The sequence below is a fragment of the Metopolophium dirhodum genome, chromosome 8 (assembly GCF_019925205.1).
Source record: "Metopolophium dirhodum isolate CAU chromosome 8, ASM1992520v1, whole genome shotgun sequence".
Taxonomy (NCBI): Eukaryota; Metazoa; Arthropoda; class Insecta; order Hemiptera; family Aphididae; genus Metopolophium; species Metopolophium dirhodum.
Genome location: NC_083567.1, coordinates 35,148,341 through 35,164,466, shown reverse-complemented (window position 1 = coordinate 35,164,466; position 16,126 = coordinate 35,148,341). Strand labels below are relative to the sequence as shown.

The 16,126-nt window shown below is 30.0% G+C and overlaps 1 protein-coding gene across 11 annotated transcripts; it reads left to right on the top strand.

Moving 5' to 3' along the window:
- Positions 1-384: 384 nt before the first annotated feature.
- Positions 385-15,030, top strand: LOC132951172 (zinc finger protein OZF-like). Of its 11 annotated transcripts, none has more exons than XM_061022921.1 (6): positions 385-1,169; positions 4,942-5,143; positions 5,247-5,660; positions 7,642-7,701; positions 8,375-8,626; positions 11,536-15,030. In XM_061022921.1, the coding sequence occupies exons 2-6, from the start codon at positions 4,948-4,950 to the stop codon at positions 12,462-12,464; spliced, it is 1,851 nt and encodes a 616-aa protein (XP_060878904.1). In that variant the 5' UTR covers positions 385-1,169; positions 4,942-4,947; the 3' UTR covers positions 12,465-15,030. The 11 variants fall into 11 exon arrangements, with proteins under 11 accessions (XP_060878904.1, XP_060878902.1, XP_060878905.1 ...); XM_061022919.1 differs by having other exon boundaries at positions 386-1,169; positions 4,912-5,143; XM_061022922.1 differs by lacking the exon at positions 385-1,169 and having other exon boundaries at positions 4,893-5,143; positions 11,536-11,787; positions 11,872-15,030.
- Positions 15,031-16,126: the final 1,096 nt, after the last annotated feature.

Sequence of the window (16,126 nt, the reverse complement as noted above, 5' to 3'; positions counted from 1 at the left end):
ACGCACGGTGCGGTGGCGTTGCGGGCGGACAAAGACGATGGTACCTCCGCGGTAGTGCAAGAGAGACGGACAATCGAACCGACGCCGTGCCCGCAGTGACGTCATTCCCCCTCGCCCGTCAAAATGGCCGCACAATCGATCGTGCCACCACCGACGAACGCGTTTCTCCGTCTCAAACCTCCGCAAATAATGTCCAAAAGCAGTGTCCGCGCCGGCAAAACGGGCGTTTAGAACGCGCTGGACGTCTCCGCACCGGTCACCGGCGTTTCCGAAGGCATACGGTAAGCAAAACCGGCGGTTTCCCGCCGCACACCGATGGGCAGGGTTGTGAAGGGCTTTTTTCCCATCTACCCGCCGTCCGCCTTTTGTCGTGTGGCGGCGGCGTAACGTTTTTCCCGTCTACACACACCCCTGCTCGCACTCTCCGGCGTCGCCGTGCTCTCCGCGTTCCCTGCGCGCCCGTCTCCCGACGGCTCACCCGTTCCACGGCCGATAGCCGTGTCCGTAGACGGCCGTCTCGCCGCCGCCGCGCGACTTTACAAAATGTCGGACGCGCGCGACGACCGGCCCGGGCCTCAACGCCATTTTGGCGGGTCACGGCGTATTCGTGGGCCCGTAGCTGGCCACGGCATTGTATTATTACGTTGTACATTTGGTTGCGGTGGCTCGCCAGGTCTGTCGACGATGTAACAAAAACGGCACACTCGGGGGGGCCTTTTGTGACTCGTTACGCGCGTCAACGCCTGGGCCAAGCCCAAGCATTGTGTCGCGGGTATTGATTTTTTTTAAGTCTCACTTACGGTGCGCCCAATTTTTTCAGTTTAACGCTTTTCCTATTTTGTTGTGCCTGCGCCCTATCCTTTGTCTGTGCGTTTTTCACCATGTATATTATAATACAAGGTAAACCTAATATTGTACATTTGATGTGTTTGTTGTTTTACACTAACACAATATACACATAATAATATATCCATGTTCATGTAAGTGCGATGCGTGTGTGTGTGTGTGTGTGTGTGTGCGCAAGACGCTTATTCACTTGTGGTTGTACCGTCCAGTCGAGCCATTCTGGTAGCTGTCCAGTCGTAGCATTTGCTAACATCGACTGCTGTACTTCGCCTATGCGCTCGATGACGTCGACGTTCATTAGGCATACCGTTTAAACATTATAGGTAATTATTTCTGTGGGATGTGATTTGTAGATTGTTGGTCATATCTTCCAGTGGTACTTATCGGTTATCGTGACTACCTACCGTAAAAATTAAAAAAAAAACTATTATAAAAACTAGGAATAATTTATAATCCATTTAAATTGTATAAAATAACTATTGTAAAAACTAGAAATAATTAATAATTCACTCTAGGAAGAAAATGCTCAGACATGCAATTTAAAATTCCTATAAATGGTTTTTCATGCTTTTACGCCACATGAATTCAACCAAATAACTATCCAAATGTTGACGAGCAGTGCCTCTATGTGTTTTATTGCACCATTTAGAGGATCCTCATAACCTTTCGATATTCTGTGTGTGAGCACCAGTTTGAGGATCGACAAAATTATAAGTGTGGTTAACGGTTAAATCTCGGGTTAAATGCTGAAACCCAGCGTTCTGTAGTTCATCTGTTTTATAACCACGCCAACAATCAGAATAAATAGTTTTACCTTGGTTTATATTATCTTTTATTGCTTGTATAAGTGTAGACGCAGACCGATCTTTGACTTCTATTCCAGATTTGCATTGTATAAATTTAACACGATACACGACAATATGTTATAACACTAACTAAGTTAGAAAATGGCAAGTAAAACGTCATATTACTTATCTAAAAGAAATCCCCACACCAATGCTAATAATAACCACCATTCAATATGTCTCGCTAGGTAGTCGCGATAACTGATAAGTACCCTTCCAGTATTATATACAGTAGGTACCTGTTGTTACTAGAACTTCATAGAATACCTTTGGTCCACGACAGTAAATCGTAATGGCCTTGTACTAGATGATTTACATTTTATTTATTCATATTCGCGTAAAATACTTATATATTATGTTGTGCATTGTTGGTAAAAATGTATGTGTGTATTAATAATTTAATATCAGATATTAAGTCTACTAATGGCTCATTTTTATTTTCTCTACCTTAGTGAGAATAATTATAATAAATAATTTAACTACCAAGTTATAATTTATAACGCCATTTGAATATTTTTATGAATCTAACCATTCATACTATTATACAGCATTATTTTTTAATATTTTCATGGTTATAACTGTTTATTTTAAATTTATTTATATAAGGCTTCAACAACTGAGGTCATTAGCTTGTTACTGTGGGGTAGGGTATGATTGGTTTTGGCACGCGTGTATGTGTGGCAAGGATTTGTCACTTAGAACCCGGGTGGTCACCCATCTGGGAACTATGTGGTACCGGCCAGTGCTTACTCTCAGATTACTTTTCGTGACTAATTGCAATCACCAAGCCACATATAACTGTTTTGTACTAAGCATTTTCTTTACCTTACATTAATCTTACATTTTTTATAGATTTAATTACCTGTAACTAACTAATATAAACCAAAAGATGGTTATTAAAAAAAAAATACCTAACCAATTGTCATTTAGTTGTATGTATATATTGTATATACCCCTCGGTATTCTCTTTTTAATTACCTTAATGTAACTAAAAAGTATTGGTATCTTTTTTTTTCACTTACATTCTATTAGAATTTTTTCCCCAACTTATGAACAATATCTTTTAAAATAGTCGCTTAATTACAACCTATGTTAGTTACTGAAAACCTATTTTCATTTGATCATTTTAATTATAAAAATAATAATTTCCTTTTTTTTTGTGTTAACCTCTTACTATTAATATACACTTATTGTTATTTTTATTTAGGTAACTAAAAACTTGATGAATACATATTAAATTTGCATAACATGTTGCGATTACTAAATAAATAACAATAATTGATATTATAATATTGTGTTCATGCTATGTTATTGTAGAGACTATCCATGTGTAGGAATATTCATATTAAACCCATATATCACAGGTATAAACTAAAATATACAATTCCTAATTACTAGAGTGCGGATCTTTAGGTTTTTACATATTTTTATTGGCTTTATGCAGCTTTTCAATGATGAAAAATGTGGACGATTTATCCATCATAGTTCGCAGGAAAAAATTTATTTTGCATATTTTAGCATATTTTGGACATTATAGATCATTTAGCCTTTAATTTCTCGAGTTGTGATTTTTCTAGGAATAAAAATAATTTGATTTAAGAATGTTAAAAATAAAAACTATCTACTTGGTTGTAATTAAATTGGTAATGTTGGTCATACTGTTACTCTCAGTCCGCGATTGTACCATAGATTATCATATTTGACAACTGATAACGTCGTGAGAATGATTTTATAATAAATAAATATAATAATGTATCTTTTACCAAAAAATGGTGCACACCAGTAGTTTTGGATCCAGGGCTTAATTTTTTTTTTTTGAGGGGGGGGGGGCAAAAGTACAAAAATTGGCTAAACATAGTGCAAAACAAAGAGAAACACGTTGATTAGATAAGGGAGGAAATGCCCCCTTTTTTCCCCTTTGGATCTGATACTGATGCATACAAGTTGTTCATTGTTTTTATTTAACTATTATGTTTTTTATATATAATTTTATTATATTTATATTCCTATGTACCTATAAAAGGTTTTAAATTTTTATATTAAAATAATTAACCTGATACCAAAGGGATGGGTAAGTTATATTTATTATTTTTATTAAACTATTTAAGAAAAAAAAATCTTATTATCTGCACATTTACAAGTTAAAGGAATATTTAGAGTATATTTTGAAGTTTTTTTAGAGCGTATATCTGCATATTTACAAGTTTAAGGAATATTTAGAGATTATTTTAGGGTCTTTTTTAGAGCATATTTTATGCTTTTAAGAACCTAAAAATCCGCGGTCTACTAATTACTATAATTTGTTTAATTATTTATTTTATAGGTACCTATTATTATATGCACATGGTACCATCTTTTACTAAATTATTTAAAATTGATTTTTTTCATATATTTAAGTATTCTGTTTCTATTAAAATTCATGTGTGGGCGAATAGAAACATTCATATACAACTATTTGTTATTCATTTGGTTTGATTGTGAATAAAAATAATTTTTGAAGTTTTAAAACATAAAACCATATTTTTTCATATATTATATTCTATTTTTTTTCGACATAGTTTAACACAAAAAATGTTTTCCTATTTGTTAGGGTAGCCTTTAGTTGTAACTTTATCACAATAACTTAAAATTAAACTTGAATCCTTAATTTTTTTTTTGTCTTACATGAAATAAACACATAATTAGCCAATTAAATTTTGATTAGAATTTTATATATACGGCTCCGAGGTTCTGGAATGTAGTTATTCAGCATGTTTCTATCCACCCTAAAATTAATAAATTTAAGTGCAACATTTAGTTTTAAATCATACAATAATTACAACAACCTTATACTTACATAAAATTCATTTTTACTTACATGTTAATCGTTTTAAAATAGTTTGAGTGACTTTTGAACGTGTTTTAATATTATTTACTCATAATAATTTGCATTAAATTTTTGGAGAGAAAAAATTCAGATTTTCATTTAAATATATAATATATTTTACCTACTTGTTAGAAGGTAAAAAGTAAAACAAATTATACACAAATGAAAATCATTATATTTACCTATAATAAATTATTAAATTATTAGAATTGGAGCATTTGGTTATTTTGATATTTCATATGCTTGAGAATAATATGAACCCCAATATTTTGATTATTAATTTATCAACTCTGTCTACATTCAGAAAGAATATTTTAGTTTATCATAGAATTTTGTTTTTTGTTTGTATTAAAGGGTTTTCAACTTATGATCTGTTTTGCTCAGATTAACATGACTGAAGTGCTGAAAGCTAGTGAATTAAGGGTCCCAATGCCACCAGAAAATATGAGCATAAATAGAGATCGAAGCGGAGAACATCATCAAAATATGGATGGTCCACCACAGCCTGCACATGCTCATTTCACACCTCCAACTTCAGTGTCTGATTTAGAATTGCTTCAGCATAGAGTCAATTGGGGTACATTCAGTAAGTTATTAATTATTATATAAAAAAAGTTTATAATATTATTATCAAATAAGTAACACTTACAAATTAAAGAATCGTTTTCAACAAAGTTAAATTTTTTAAGGTGATCCCACAAAAGTATGCTCTAGTCTTATGCTTCAACTTGGAGGAGCTGCAGCTGCTGTTGGTTCAGGTCAAGGAGGTTCATCTGGTAATAATCAGACAAATGGTAATAATGAACGCCGTACACACATCACAGGCTCTAGTCTCATGTTACAACTGGGAGGAGCAGCGGTAGCGACCGCACCTAGTAGTGCATCAGGTGGTACCCAAATATCGGGTTCAAGTGGTGAACGCAGAACCCATATCACTGATTCGCCATTTCATTGTGACATATGTGGAAAATATTTCTCCAGAAAAGATCATTTCAAAAATCATGTAATGTGGCATACAGGTGAAACACCACATAGATGTGACTATTGCGCCAAAACATTTACACGCAAAGAACATTTGGTTAATCATGTGAGACAACATACTGGTATGTATAATTTAGAAATTCCCATTTTAATTTATTTTGCTTAAACATAAATTTAGACACTAAGACGTCCATTATCTAAATATATATATTTAATTATTTTATTTTTTATACAATTTTATGTAAAGAGTGTAAGAAATATGTAAGAAATATGTTCACTTCAATGTTTTTCTATTTTTGAATTCATTTAATTGGTCAAAAAAAAAAATTATTATACCTACCTACCATCTTATTACTCTTCTATGTTTGTATTAAATCATTGGTTTTAATTATTAATCGGTAATTTGAATAGTTATATTCTTCTAATCAGTTTGTTTTGTTTTTGTTTATAATTTTGTGTGCGTGTGTGTATATACGTGTACATTTACAGAAGTACTAACGTGTATATGTATATGAATTCAGGATAAATTATATTGAAATGTTATTTCATTAATTGTTGGTTCTAATTGAAAATATTTTATTCTATGATGAGTTAGGTAGGTGTATATAGATGTGTTGAATTATTGTGTTCATCTTCAATATTTGATTATGTTATATGGATGTTACTGCTAGGATAATATTTTACTATTCATACTTGCTGCATTTTTATTTAAATCTTTTAACTTTTGTCTTAAAGTGGTCATCGTCGTCTATTCATATTTGGGAAATTCTAGTGTAACGATTTGGAATTGCACAACCCTTGGTACTTATTATAAGGTGTTTTTCTAAATTTTAATTTTTAGGTCCATTTGTTTTAGTTCCCAATATTTATACTTACATTTTTAATATGTTTTGATCAAAGTAATTAATGCTAACAATGTTTATATATTGTGCAAAAGAGCTACATAATGTATTGTAAAGATGCTACATGTTGATCCTGCTCTATTCATTCTATCAAAATAATATTTCCAAAAGTGGTTTATAGTTGGAAAAATATTGCTTAAATAGTTATTATTTACAATACCTATTTATTAATTGATTTATTTTATAGTTAAACTATACTTGTAGTTAATGTATGGTAATTTAATACTTCAAGTTACTATACAATTTATCTTATATTTTCTGTTAACTATATAATATATATCTTTGATACATTTTATGCAATCATTGAAATAATTATAGTTAAACTGATGCATTACATTTTCCTATCTGTTGCTTAAGTGTTCTACATTAACTGAGTTAAACCCAGTTTTGCATTATTAAACAATTTATTCAATTTAATATTAAGTATCATCAGTTATTGTTTTGAATTTTCATTGTTCTGAATAATAATAAATAAGGTATTTTTCTCATCAATAATGAATCTCAATTTTTTTTATATAATTTTGGCAGTCATACTATATTTTTTATTATAAGAAATGGAAGACAAAAAAGAACTTGATGTGTGTTATTTTCATTATTCTTACACTTGATCTGAACAGTAATTGATTAAATATATATAATTAGTTTGTAGTTTTCAATTGCACTAGAGCGCTATATTTTGTTTGTTTTGTTAGTTCTTTAAGGAAATTATGTTTGAATTTATTTCCTATGGTAATTTTAAACATTATTCTGGCCTTTCAGTTCAATCAAATGATTGCACGTTATAAACAACATTAATCATTTATGTGATTTAGGATGATTACTTAAATTCTATGACATAAAACATATTTTTAGGATGAGAAATATGTTTTTTTTGCATGATTTTGTGTTAGTAAATTAGTCTATGTTTATTTTTATTAATTTAATTAAATTATAAATATTAGTCGATGAGATTAAAATCTCATGGCTATAAAACGAATCATATCAGATTTTTAACTTAGTAAAATTGCGGAGTAACTAAATATTTTCAAATTTCTATTTATTTGGTTCGTAGGTTAAAATACCATGTATAAAATAATTAAATTTGCCCATAATAGTTCCAAGGGTTGTGTGTCACCGAGATACAAAATTTGTTTACAATTTTGATGTTTTGATGTACTTACTTCAGTAGTCTAGTTCTTTGAAAAATATGAACGGTTTATAGGTGGTATACAAAACGCTGCCGAATATTCTATGAACATGGAGCCTGGTCCTTCTACTTATCGTAAGTTGTATTGCTCTTTAAGATTACATTCTTCCCGTTTTTTTTTTATTATTGTTTTTTTTTGTTTTTTTTCGTTCCATTGAGTTTTCTTTTCCGTTTTTTTTTTTTTTAAATTTTTATATATATAATATATATATTTTTATTGGTTGATAGTTTTAAATTGTTTCATTTTCGTTCAGGTGCCTGTTTGTTTTAATTTTGTTTATTTTAAGCGTATCCGACAAAAATAATGAACCGAAACATATGATGGTATTTAATTTGAGTTCATTTATTTTGTTTCACAAATGCCTTATTTTATTAGGAAGATATTGGTTAGTAACCTAATCAATAATGTTGTGTGCGTGTCAATAATATTTGTCTATGTCCTGACTTCTGAATTAGAATAAAACAAGCAAAATAGGTTTACACAACACTTTTGGTATTGTATTTAAAAAAAATATATATATAGGAAGTATTATGAAATAAGTATTGATATTATTAGCGCTCTAGTGTAATTGGTATATAGTGGACCAATAAAAATTCATTAGTCTAAGTCTTCTGTTTTTTAATATTACTCTGAAGACTTCTTAAATTTACATGAAAAATAAACATTTTTTTATGAGGTAACTTAAAATAAAAAAGAGTTTTTTGTCTTTTGACATTTAGCTAATATGTTTATTGGTCCACTGTATAGGTGAAACTCCTCACCACTGCAATTACTGCCCAAAATCGTTCACGCGTAAAGATCACATGGTTTACCACGAGCGTCAACACACAGGGGAAACGCCGTTCCCGTGCCAGTACTGTCCAAAGGCTTTCACTCGCAAGGACCATTTGGTGAACCACGTCAGACGTCATACAGGCGAGTCACCACACAAATGCACTTATTGTTTAAAAGTGTTTACGAGAAAGGAGCATCTGACCAATCACATCCGCCAACACACGGGTGAGTCACCACACCGATGTCACTTTTGTCCTAAAACCTTCACGCGTAAAGAACACCTTACTTGTCATATTCGTATTCATACAGGCGAGTCTCCACATGCCTGTGAATTCTGTAATCGTACTTTTACACGTAAAGAACATTTAAAGCGCCACATGCGCCAGCATATTCCCGGTTCTGAGTATAATTGTCTTATATGTGATGAAACTATGCCCACCAAGGAGCAATTGCTTGAACATATGGCATCCCACCCACAAGACTACCCTTATGTATGTACAGATTGTGGGAAATCATTCAGGCTTAAAGGAAATCTTTTGTTTCATTTACGTTCCCACCAAAAAGGTATGCCCATGGATAGACCATTTCAGTGTGATCTATGTCCTAAAGATTTCATGTTTAAAGGCCATCTAGTTTCGCATCGCCGTAGCCATACAAACCCAAAAGTTCAAACTTCATTCCCAGCCACAATTCAAATAATTGGAAATAATTCATTTGTCATTAAGAATGGTAAAGAAGAAGGAGAATTAGTTAATATACATCAGTTAACTAATCAAGCAGAACGACCCATTCAATATGATATGTCTCATAGGCGTAATACAGAAAAAAATTCTCATTTCCCTGCTACTATTCAGATAAGTAATGGTTCATTTGTACTCAAAGGTTTAGTAAAACAAGAAGGTGATGGACCTGAATTAATAACTTTACATCAACAACAGCAAGATGGAACTAGCATTCAGGCTGCTCAGTTAGTTAGTGTGGGAACGCAGGTTACTTTACCATCACCTCAGAATAATGAGCACATGACTCCACATTCTAGAGCTAGTTTATTAGCAGCTGTAACATAGATAAATTATTGAACAATTAGAAGATTTGAATAAGAATAAAATAAATTTCATAATTTTCAATAGGTCAAGTTAGGTGTTCTTGTTCGCTAAGATAACGCGTTTTAAAAAAGAATAGACAGTTTCATATCTTAAACATAAGAATATTAAATAAAAAGTTACGAAATAGATTTATAAATCTAATATAATTATTTGATATAAAAGTTATCAATATATATTATATAAATATATATTTTGTATCTATTTAATGAATATATTATTATCTATTTAATAAAAATATATTATCATAGAATAAGCTAACATTAATATGAAATCTAATGCATTGAGTTAATGTTAGAATTTTTTCTTTATGTATAAGTTACAGAAAATTGTGTATAATTTTTTTTAATAATTTCATGATTATTAACAGTTAAATATCTTATTAGTCTTTAATTTTAATCTGTAAGTCCTTAATGTGTATGTTTATTTATAATATTTTATCTTAGACTATTATTAATTGGTAAAGGTAACAATATTTAACATTGATTTATTTTTATAATTATATTACCTTAATCATTTTCCAGTCTTATGTAAATATTAATAAATTATTAATTTTACTATGTAGAAATCATTATTTCTTTGGTTTTTATTTTTTAATTTTTATATTTTAGGTTTTTATTTAACTAATTATTCCATTTTACACGTTATTATATATAATTAAGCATCAAGATTTATTTATTAGTTTATAAGTTTCTCATTTATTTTGTGATCGCACACAACATATAAACTGATTTTTTTCCCCAATCTTTATGCCAGGCAAAATTTTTATAGCACTTGCACACAAAATGTGTTTTATTTGTGTGTGTATATATATATATATTTTGTGTGTATTTATGTATATGTATATACACGTATATAAACATAATTATAGAAGATAAATTATTTAATAACATGCTATTTATAGTCTAAGTTACAATATATGACTTATTCAACATCTCTTTAAAAAAAAAATGTTCTTATTTTATGTGCCCATTTATGACACGAAACTTTTGTCAGGATTAGACTCTGAACTCAATGGTTAATACCTATCATTTATCCATTTTAACAGGGGGTTTCCAAATTGTCGGTTACGCCTATATGCAACAAATGGTACGCCTAACCAAATAAAAGATTCATACAGTATTTCAGGGTAAAAATAGCATATTATATCATTTTAGAGGGGCCAAAAAGCTGAGATATCTAGAACATCAAAATTCTTATAACTGTCACTATTATTATCGTAACTTGAATGATGGTTTACTTTTTAATCTTGTAAATAACATAATGTTTCTATAAAGCGACTCAATTTGAAGTTTTAATTGTTTTGAATAATATAATAAATAAAATTAATATTATGTGTGTAGTATATTCATTGTATTAATTCTCGTCAACAAGGGGAAATAATTATTTTATGTAAATTTTGTTGTTCTGTGTCTCCAAAACTTAAAGCTTTTGTGTTTGCTACAAATAAAATTTAACAGCCCGATTTGTGAAAAAGTGATTTGCAGGTGTACCATTGTTGTCTAAATAAACTTATTTTTTAAACAATTTCAATTGTTTTGCAAAATTATTATGGCCCTTAAATAGAATTCCTTGCATATTAACTGGTAGATTTCTGCACAATATTGTGCTAAATGTTAGTGTGGACCAAATCAAAACCCATTTAACTTAACAATATTAAAAATATTTATACATATATATATAAATTTATGTATGTATGTATCCATGTATGCAGGTATATATAATATTACACATACATAAGTGTATATGTGTATATATAATTATAATATTAATTATATTTATTACAAGTTTGGTGATAAAAAAAATTTTAAAAAAAATAGAAGAGGATTGAGAGAGCAAGCCTATTAATGTGACCTTTTGCAATTGGGTTTGTGGTGTTAGTACTTAAGTGGGCACTAAAATAAGTTACCTTTTTTTTTATACAAATATATATATATACATATATACTTACTTAAATGTTCAGTGTGTGTTTGCGTGTGTGTGCGTGTGTTCGATTGATTGACATGGGTTTTTGTTTGGTCCACTGTGTAGGTGAAACACCTCACCACTGCAATTACTGCTCGAAATCATTCACGCGTAAAGACCACATGGTTTACCACGAGCGTCAACACACAGGAGAAACGCCGTTCCCGTGCCAGTACTGTCCGAAGGCGTTCACGCGTAAAGATCATCTGGTTAACCACATCAGGCGGCACACCGGCGAATCGCCACACAAGTGCACATTCTGCATGAAGTCGTTCACCAGAAAAGAGAACCTGACCAACCACATCCGTCAGCACACTGGTGAGTCACCACACCGATGTCATTTTTGTCCTAAAACGTTTACGCGCAAAGAACATCTTACTTGTCATATTCGTATTCACACAGGCGAGTCGCCACACGCTTGCGAATTCTGTAATCGAACCTTTGCACGCAAAGAACATCTGAAACGTCACGTGCGCCAGCACGCGCCGGGGGCAGAGTACAATTGTATCATCTGCTCCGAGGTGTTCTCTGCCAAGGACCCGTTGCTCGAACACATGTTGACCCATCCCCGCGATTGTCCGTACGTGTGCACCGACTGCGGCAAGGCGTTCCGCCTCAAGGGCAACCTCCTGTTCCATCAGAGGTCCCATCAGAAGGGCATGCCGGCCGATCGTCCGTTCCGGTGTGATCTGTGCCCCAAGGATTTCATGTGCAAAGGACACTTAGTGTCGCACCGGCGCAGTCACACCAATACTAAACAACAATTTCAGTCTGGACAATTTACAAAAGACCACGGCACCAATGCTTCGTTCATGTTGAAACACTTGATGAAGCAAGAAAACGTGTCGGAAATGATCGGCCTGCATCAGCCCCATCCAATGCCTCAGCACTCTGTCAGTGTGGGCACACAAGTTGGACTGCCTGTTCTTCCTCCGCCTCCAAACCTCCATCTTCCCCCGCCAACCGCCGCTAGCCTATTAGCCGCAGTCACGTAAACTTCTTGCAGTTCGGACATGACGACTTTTTTTTTATTTCCAGTTTCGTTCTGTTTTTTTTCGCTGAAAATTTTTATTTATTATTTTTCTCATTGAAATCGTCATTCATTTTTATTTATTTTGTTTTTTTTATTTCATAGATTAATGATGTTTGGATTTTTTTGTCGGGAAAATATGATTTTCGTTGGCTTTGTTTTATTTAAACATTTTATTTATTACTACATTTACAATTTCGTTTATGTTTGATTTTATTAAAAATATGAACACCTCTGAGCAACGAACCCATCTCGTTTGTGATCATAGATACGTATCTTTAAAGTTATAATGGCTTAACTTGTATTGCGCGCAAAACTATTGATATCACTATCAGCATATTGATGATATGTATGAGAACCGATGATGATCTCATTAAATTTTCAGACTTGTGTTTTGAAATTATTGAATTAATATTATTTGGTGTATTATTACCATGATTTTTTACTTGGGCAGTGATACTATTGTACTTCGGCTTCTTGGACTGTGCCTTTGAAGCATAATGACACAATATATAATTAATTAAAAAAAAAAAAAAAATGATTACACATTCTATTTTGTATTTTTGGTAGTACAATTAAATTAATAATAATTTTAGACTTTATAAGTATAAATTAACAATTATAATAAACTGTTAAGTATTCAATTTTTTTTTTTACTGAAAAATACATAATATTATATCTTATAAGTTAAATAATATTAATAAGTTATTTTAAATTGAAAATCCTTAAACAAAATTTCAATACTTCAAATTTTAATTTGAAGATAAATTTGTCTCGTAAATAATATGCAAGTATTAGACATTTTTTAAACAGTATCAAGTATACAACATAAAATTGAATATATTTCTAGCTTCATCAAATTAAATATTATTATTAATTGATTTCTTCAATTTCATATGTATTTCATAAAAATTGATTTACATTTAATAAAACTATAGATAATAATATACCATTATATTAACCTATATCCACAATTTTTTATTCAGTTCAGTAAACTAAAGAAGAATATTGAGATACTGTTTAAATATAATAACCGTTAAATATGATTTATATATAGCTAAATGTATGCTGAAATTTTAAGTAATCTACTAAAAGTACTAAGTACATAAGGAAATAAAAATGAATGTGTCTTTAAAATAATATGCTTCTTAGGCTCAGGTAAGTATGAATGATGGGAGTATGTCTGGTATTCGTTGTAATTAATATTCTTGTGTAATTAAGGTCAACTCAATTTTTAAATCTTGAAACACTAAAAATTAAATGAATATCCATTGAAGGTTGATTGATTTTACATTAAATATTTATTTAATTTTACACTTTTGTTGTAAATGTAGTAATGCTCTGACGACATTTAAGAATTTTTTTTTTGTTTGTTTTGAATATATGATTTGTCATGATTTTTCGCGTGTATTGGAAATTATACTTATTAATTTATTATCTTTTACTAAATGTTGTCATAATTTTTTTAGCCATTTGAAATATAAAATTATATAAAACTACAATGTTTATAAATGCTTAAGTGTGTGAGCGTGCCCTATGTATAGAGAATACTATTATTTTAAATCAACTCTAGAATTAGATTTAGGTTATTAATTTAAACGTGTATTAAACAAGTAATTTTAGTATATTTTTTTATGCTGAAACATTGTTACCAGCGTAGTTGTATTTCATTACCTACGCTGGAAAAATATGTTATAATAATGTAAATAACATAAAGCGTAAAAATATTGCCATTATATTATATTGTATATATTTACATTACCTAATAAAATATTAACTTAAGTTAGCTATATTATATTATATATTTTAGATTTTTAAATAATCACATCATAAAATGGTGCAATATTAACCAACAATTCTTTAGTAGTTTTAATTTTAATATTAATTTTCATATTTATTTTGCTTTGTAAAATAATTGCTTAAATCATCTTTTTCCTTACTTTTTTTTTATTTCAATGAATTCAGTAATTTTGAGAACCAACTTGCCATATAAAAATGTTGTGGTCTTCCTCATTGTCAAAACAGCCCAAATATAACTTTTAGAATTAATTCAAAATAGAAGATAGACTGATTACATTTTTCTTAGTTTGAATAGAATATTTACCCATGAAAAAAAATAATGAACTGTGTGCGTTTGTAAGTATTTTAAATTATTTTATCATGTTCATAAATTAAATTATAGCATAAACTTATAGTACATATTATGTACTATGTCATATGTACATAATATATAACTATTTTAATGTTATTGTTAATCATAATGAAGAATTAGTTTTTAAGTACATAATTCATGTAGTTTTAGGGCATGTGGCTATCGAGTAATCTAGGCTATGATTTATAATTTTAATGCAAAAATTAAAGTAACTACCAGCTAATTTAGAAAGATAACTTGGTTTACCAAATTTTTACCCCAAGTTTTGTGGCCACTTGCACTATAAGTAGGTTTTAGTTATGAATTAATTATTTTTACAATTTATATTCCGTTTTTGTAATGAATATTGTATTGACGAAATATAGAACTTGTGTGAAGATTTACTATATAACATTAATATTTATGTTCTATTCCTTGTATATTCATTGTTCAAATACATATTATGATGTATATGTCTGCATCTATCTAATCATACTATTCATATTTGGATAAATTATGATTATTGGAATAAACAAATTATTTTTATAGGTGCCCTGAAAGTCATTTTCATAAACATAATTTTCTTAGTAATCATTATTATTATGAAACTGCTGGTGAAACAAGTACAATCGCTCAAGAATAAATATACATTTCCATATAATTCTATGTACAATTTTTTTCAGATTTAAAGACATTTATGTCAATTTCAATTACAATTTTACCTTGTACATTCTCAATCTTGTTAACTGACACTAAACAAATACTAATAAAATAAAATCTTTAAGTTATTGAGTTAACATAATTCATGAAAGGTAAAATATAATTAGAAAAAGCAAAAAGAAACTAACAATTATGTGGTATGTGGTTTGTATTTACCTAATATTATAATACTATTTTACTTATAAGTTAGGTATAGTATGAAAAATAAAAAACATACTAATGTATAAGTAGAAGATGTACAATATTTCTGAATTAAATATTTTATGGGAAAGACATCTTTACACTTGTCTGTACAGAGAGTTTTAAGTGGTAAATTTTCCTTTTGAAATCATTTATTATTTAAGTTTGTTGATATGCCTATATGCCTAAGTGTAAAATACTTTTGCTTATGAAGCAGTTAGCAGATATAATTGAACAATAAACAAATACCTATATATTACCAACATCAGTTATAAATTACAGGTATTTAATATTAGTGAAAAAAAATACTCATACCAATAATGATGTGGAACTTTAAATTTTTACTTTCTTGATTTTTAATCAATTAAGTATGGTAGGAAATGAAAAAAGTATGAATTTTGAAAACTTCAAGAATTTGTGTTAAGCAGGAAAATAATAAAAATGTAACTCAGTAATGATGAGTAGGTGGGTAATTTAGTTAGCTTGAATATAACATATGAATGAGAGATTTGATATCACACTCAAGCGGTTAGGTATAACCATTTGAATCCATAAAAACGTTAGCGTGAACAGTCCCAAAATTTCTATTTTTTAGC

What these genes read in the sequence shown, in the direction of transcription:
- LOC132951172 (XM_061022919.1), top strand. Translation starts at nt 4,924, where the DNA reads ATGATCTGTTTTGCTCAGATTAACATGACTGAAGTGCTGAAAGCTAGT. An exon ending in TCATGTGAGACAACATACTG is followed by an intron (nt 5,661 to 7,641) that starts GTATGTATAATT and finishes AACGGTTTATAG; the next exon opens with GTGGTATACAAAACGCTGCC. An exon ending in TCACATCCGCCAACACACGG is followed by an intron (nt 8,627 to 11,535) that starts GTGAGTCACCAC and finishes TCCACTGTGTAG; the next exon opens with GTGAAACACCTCACCACTGC.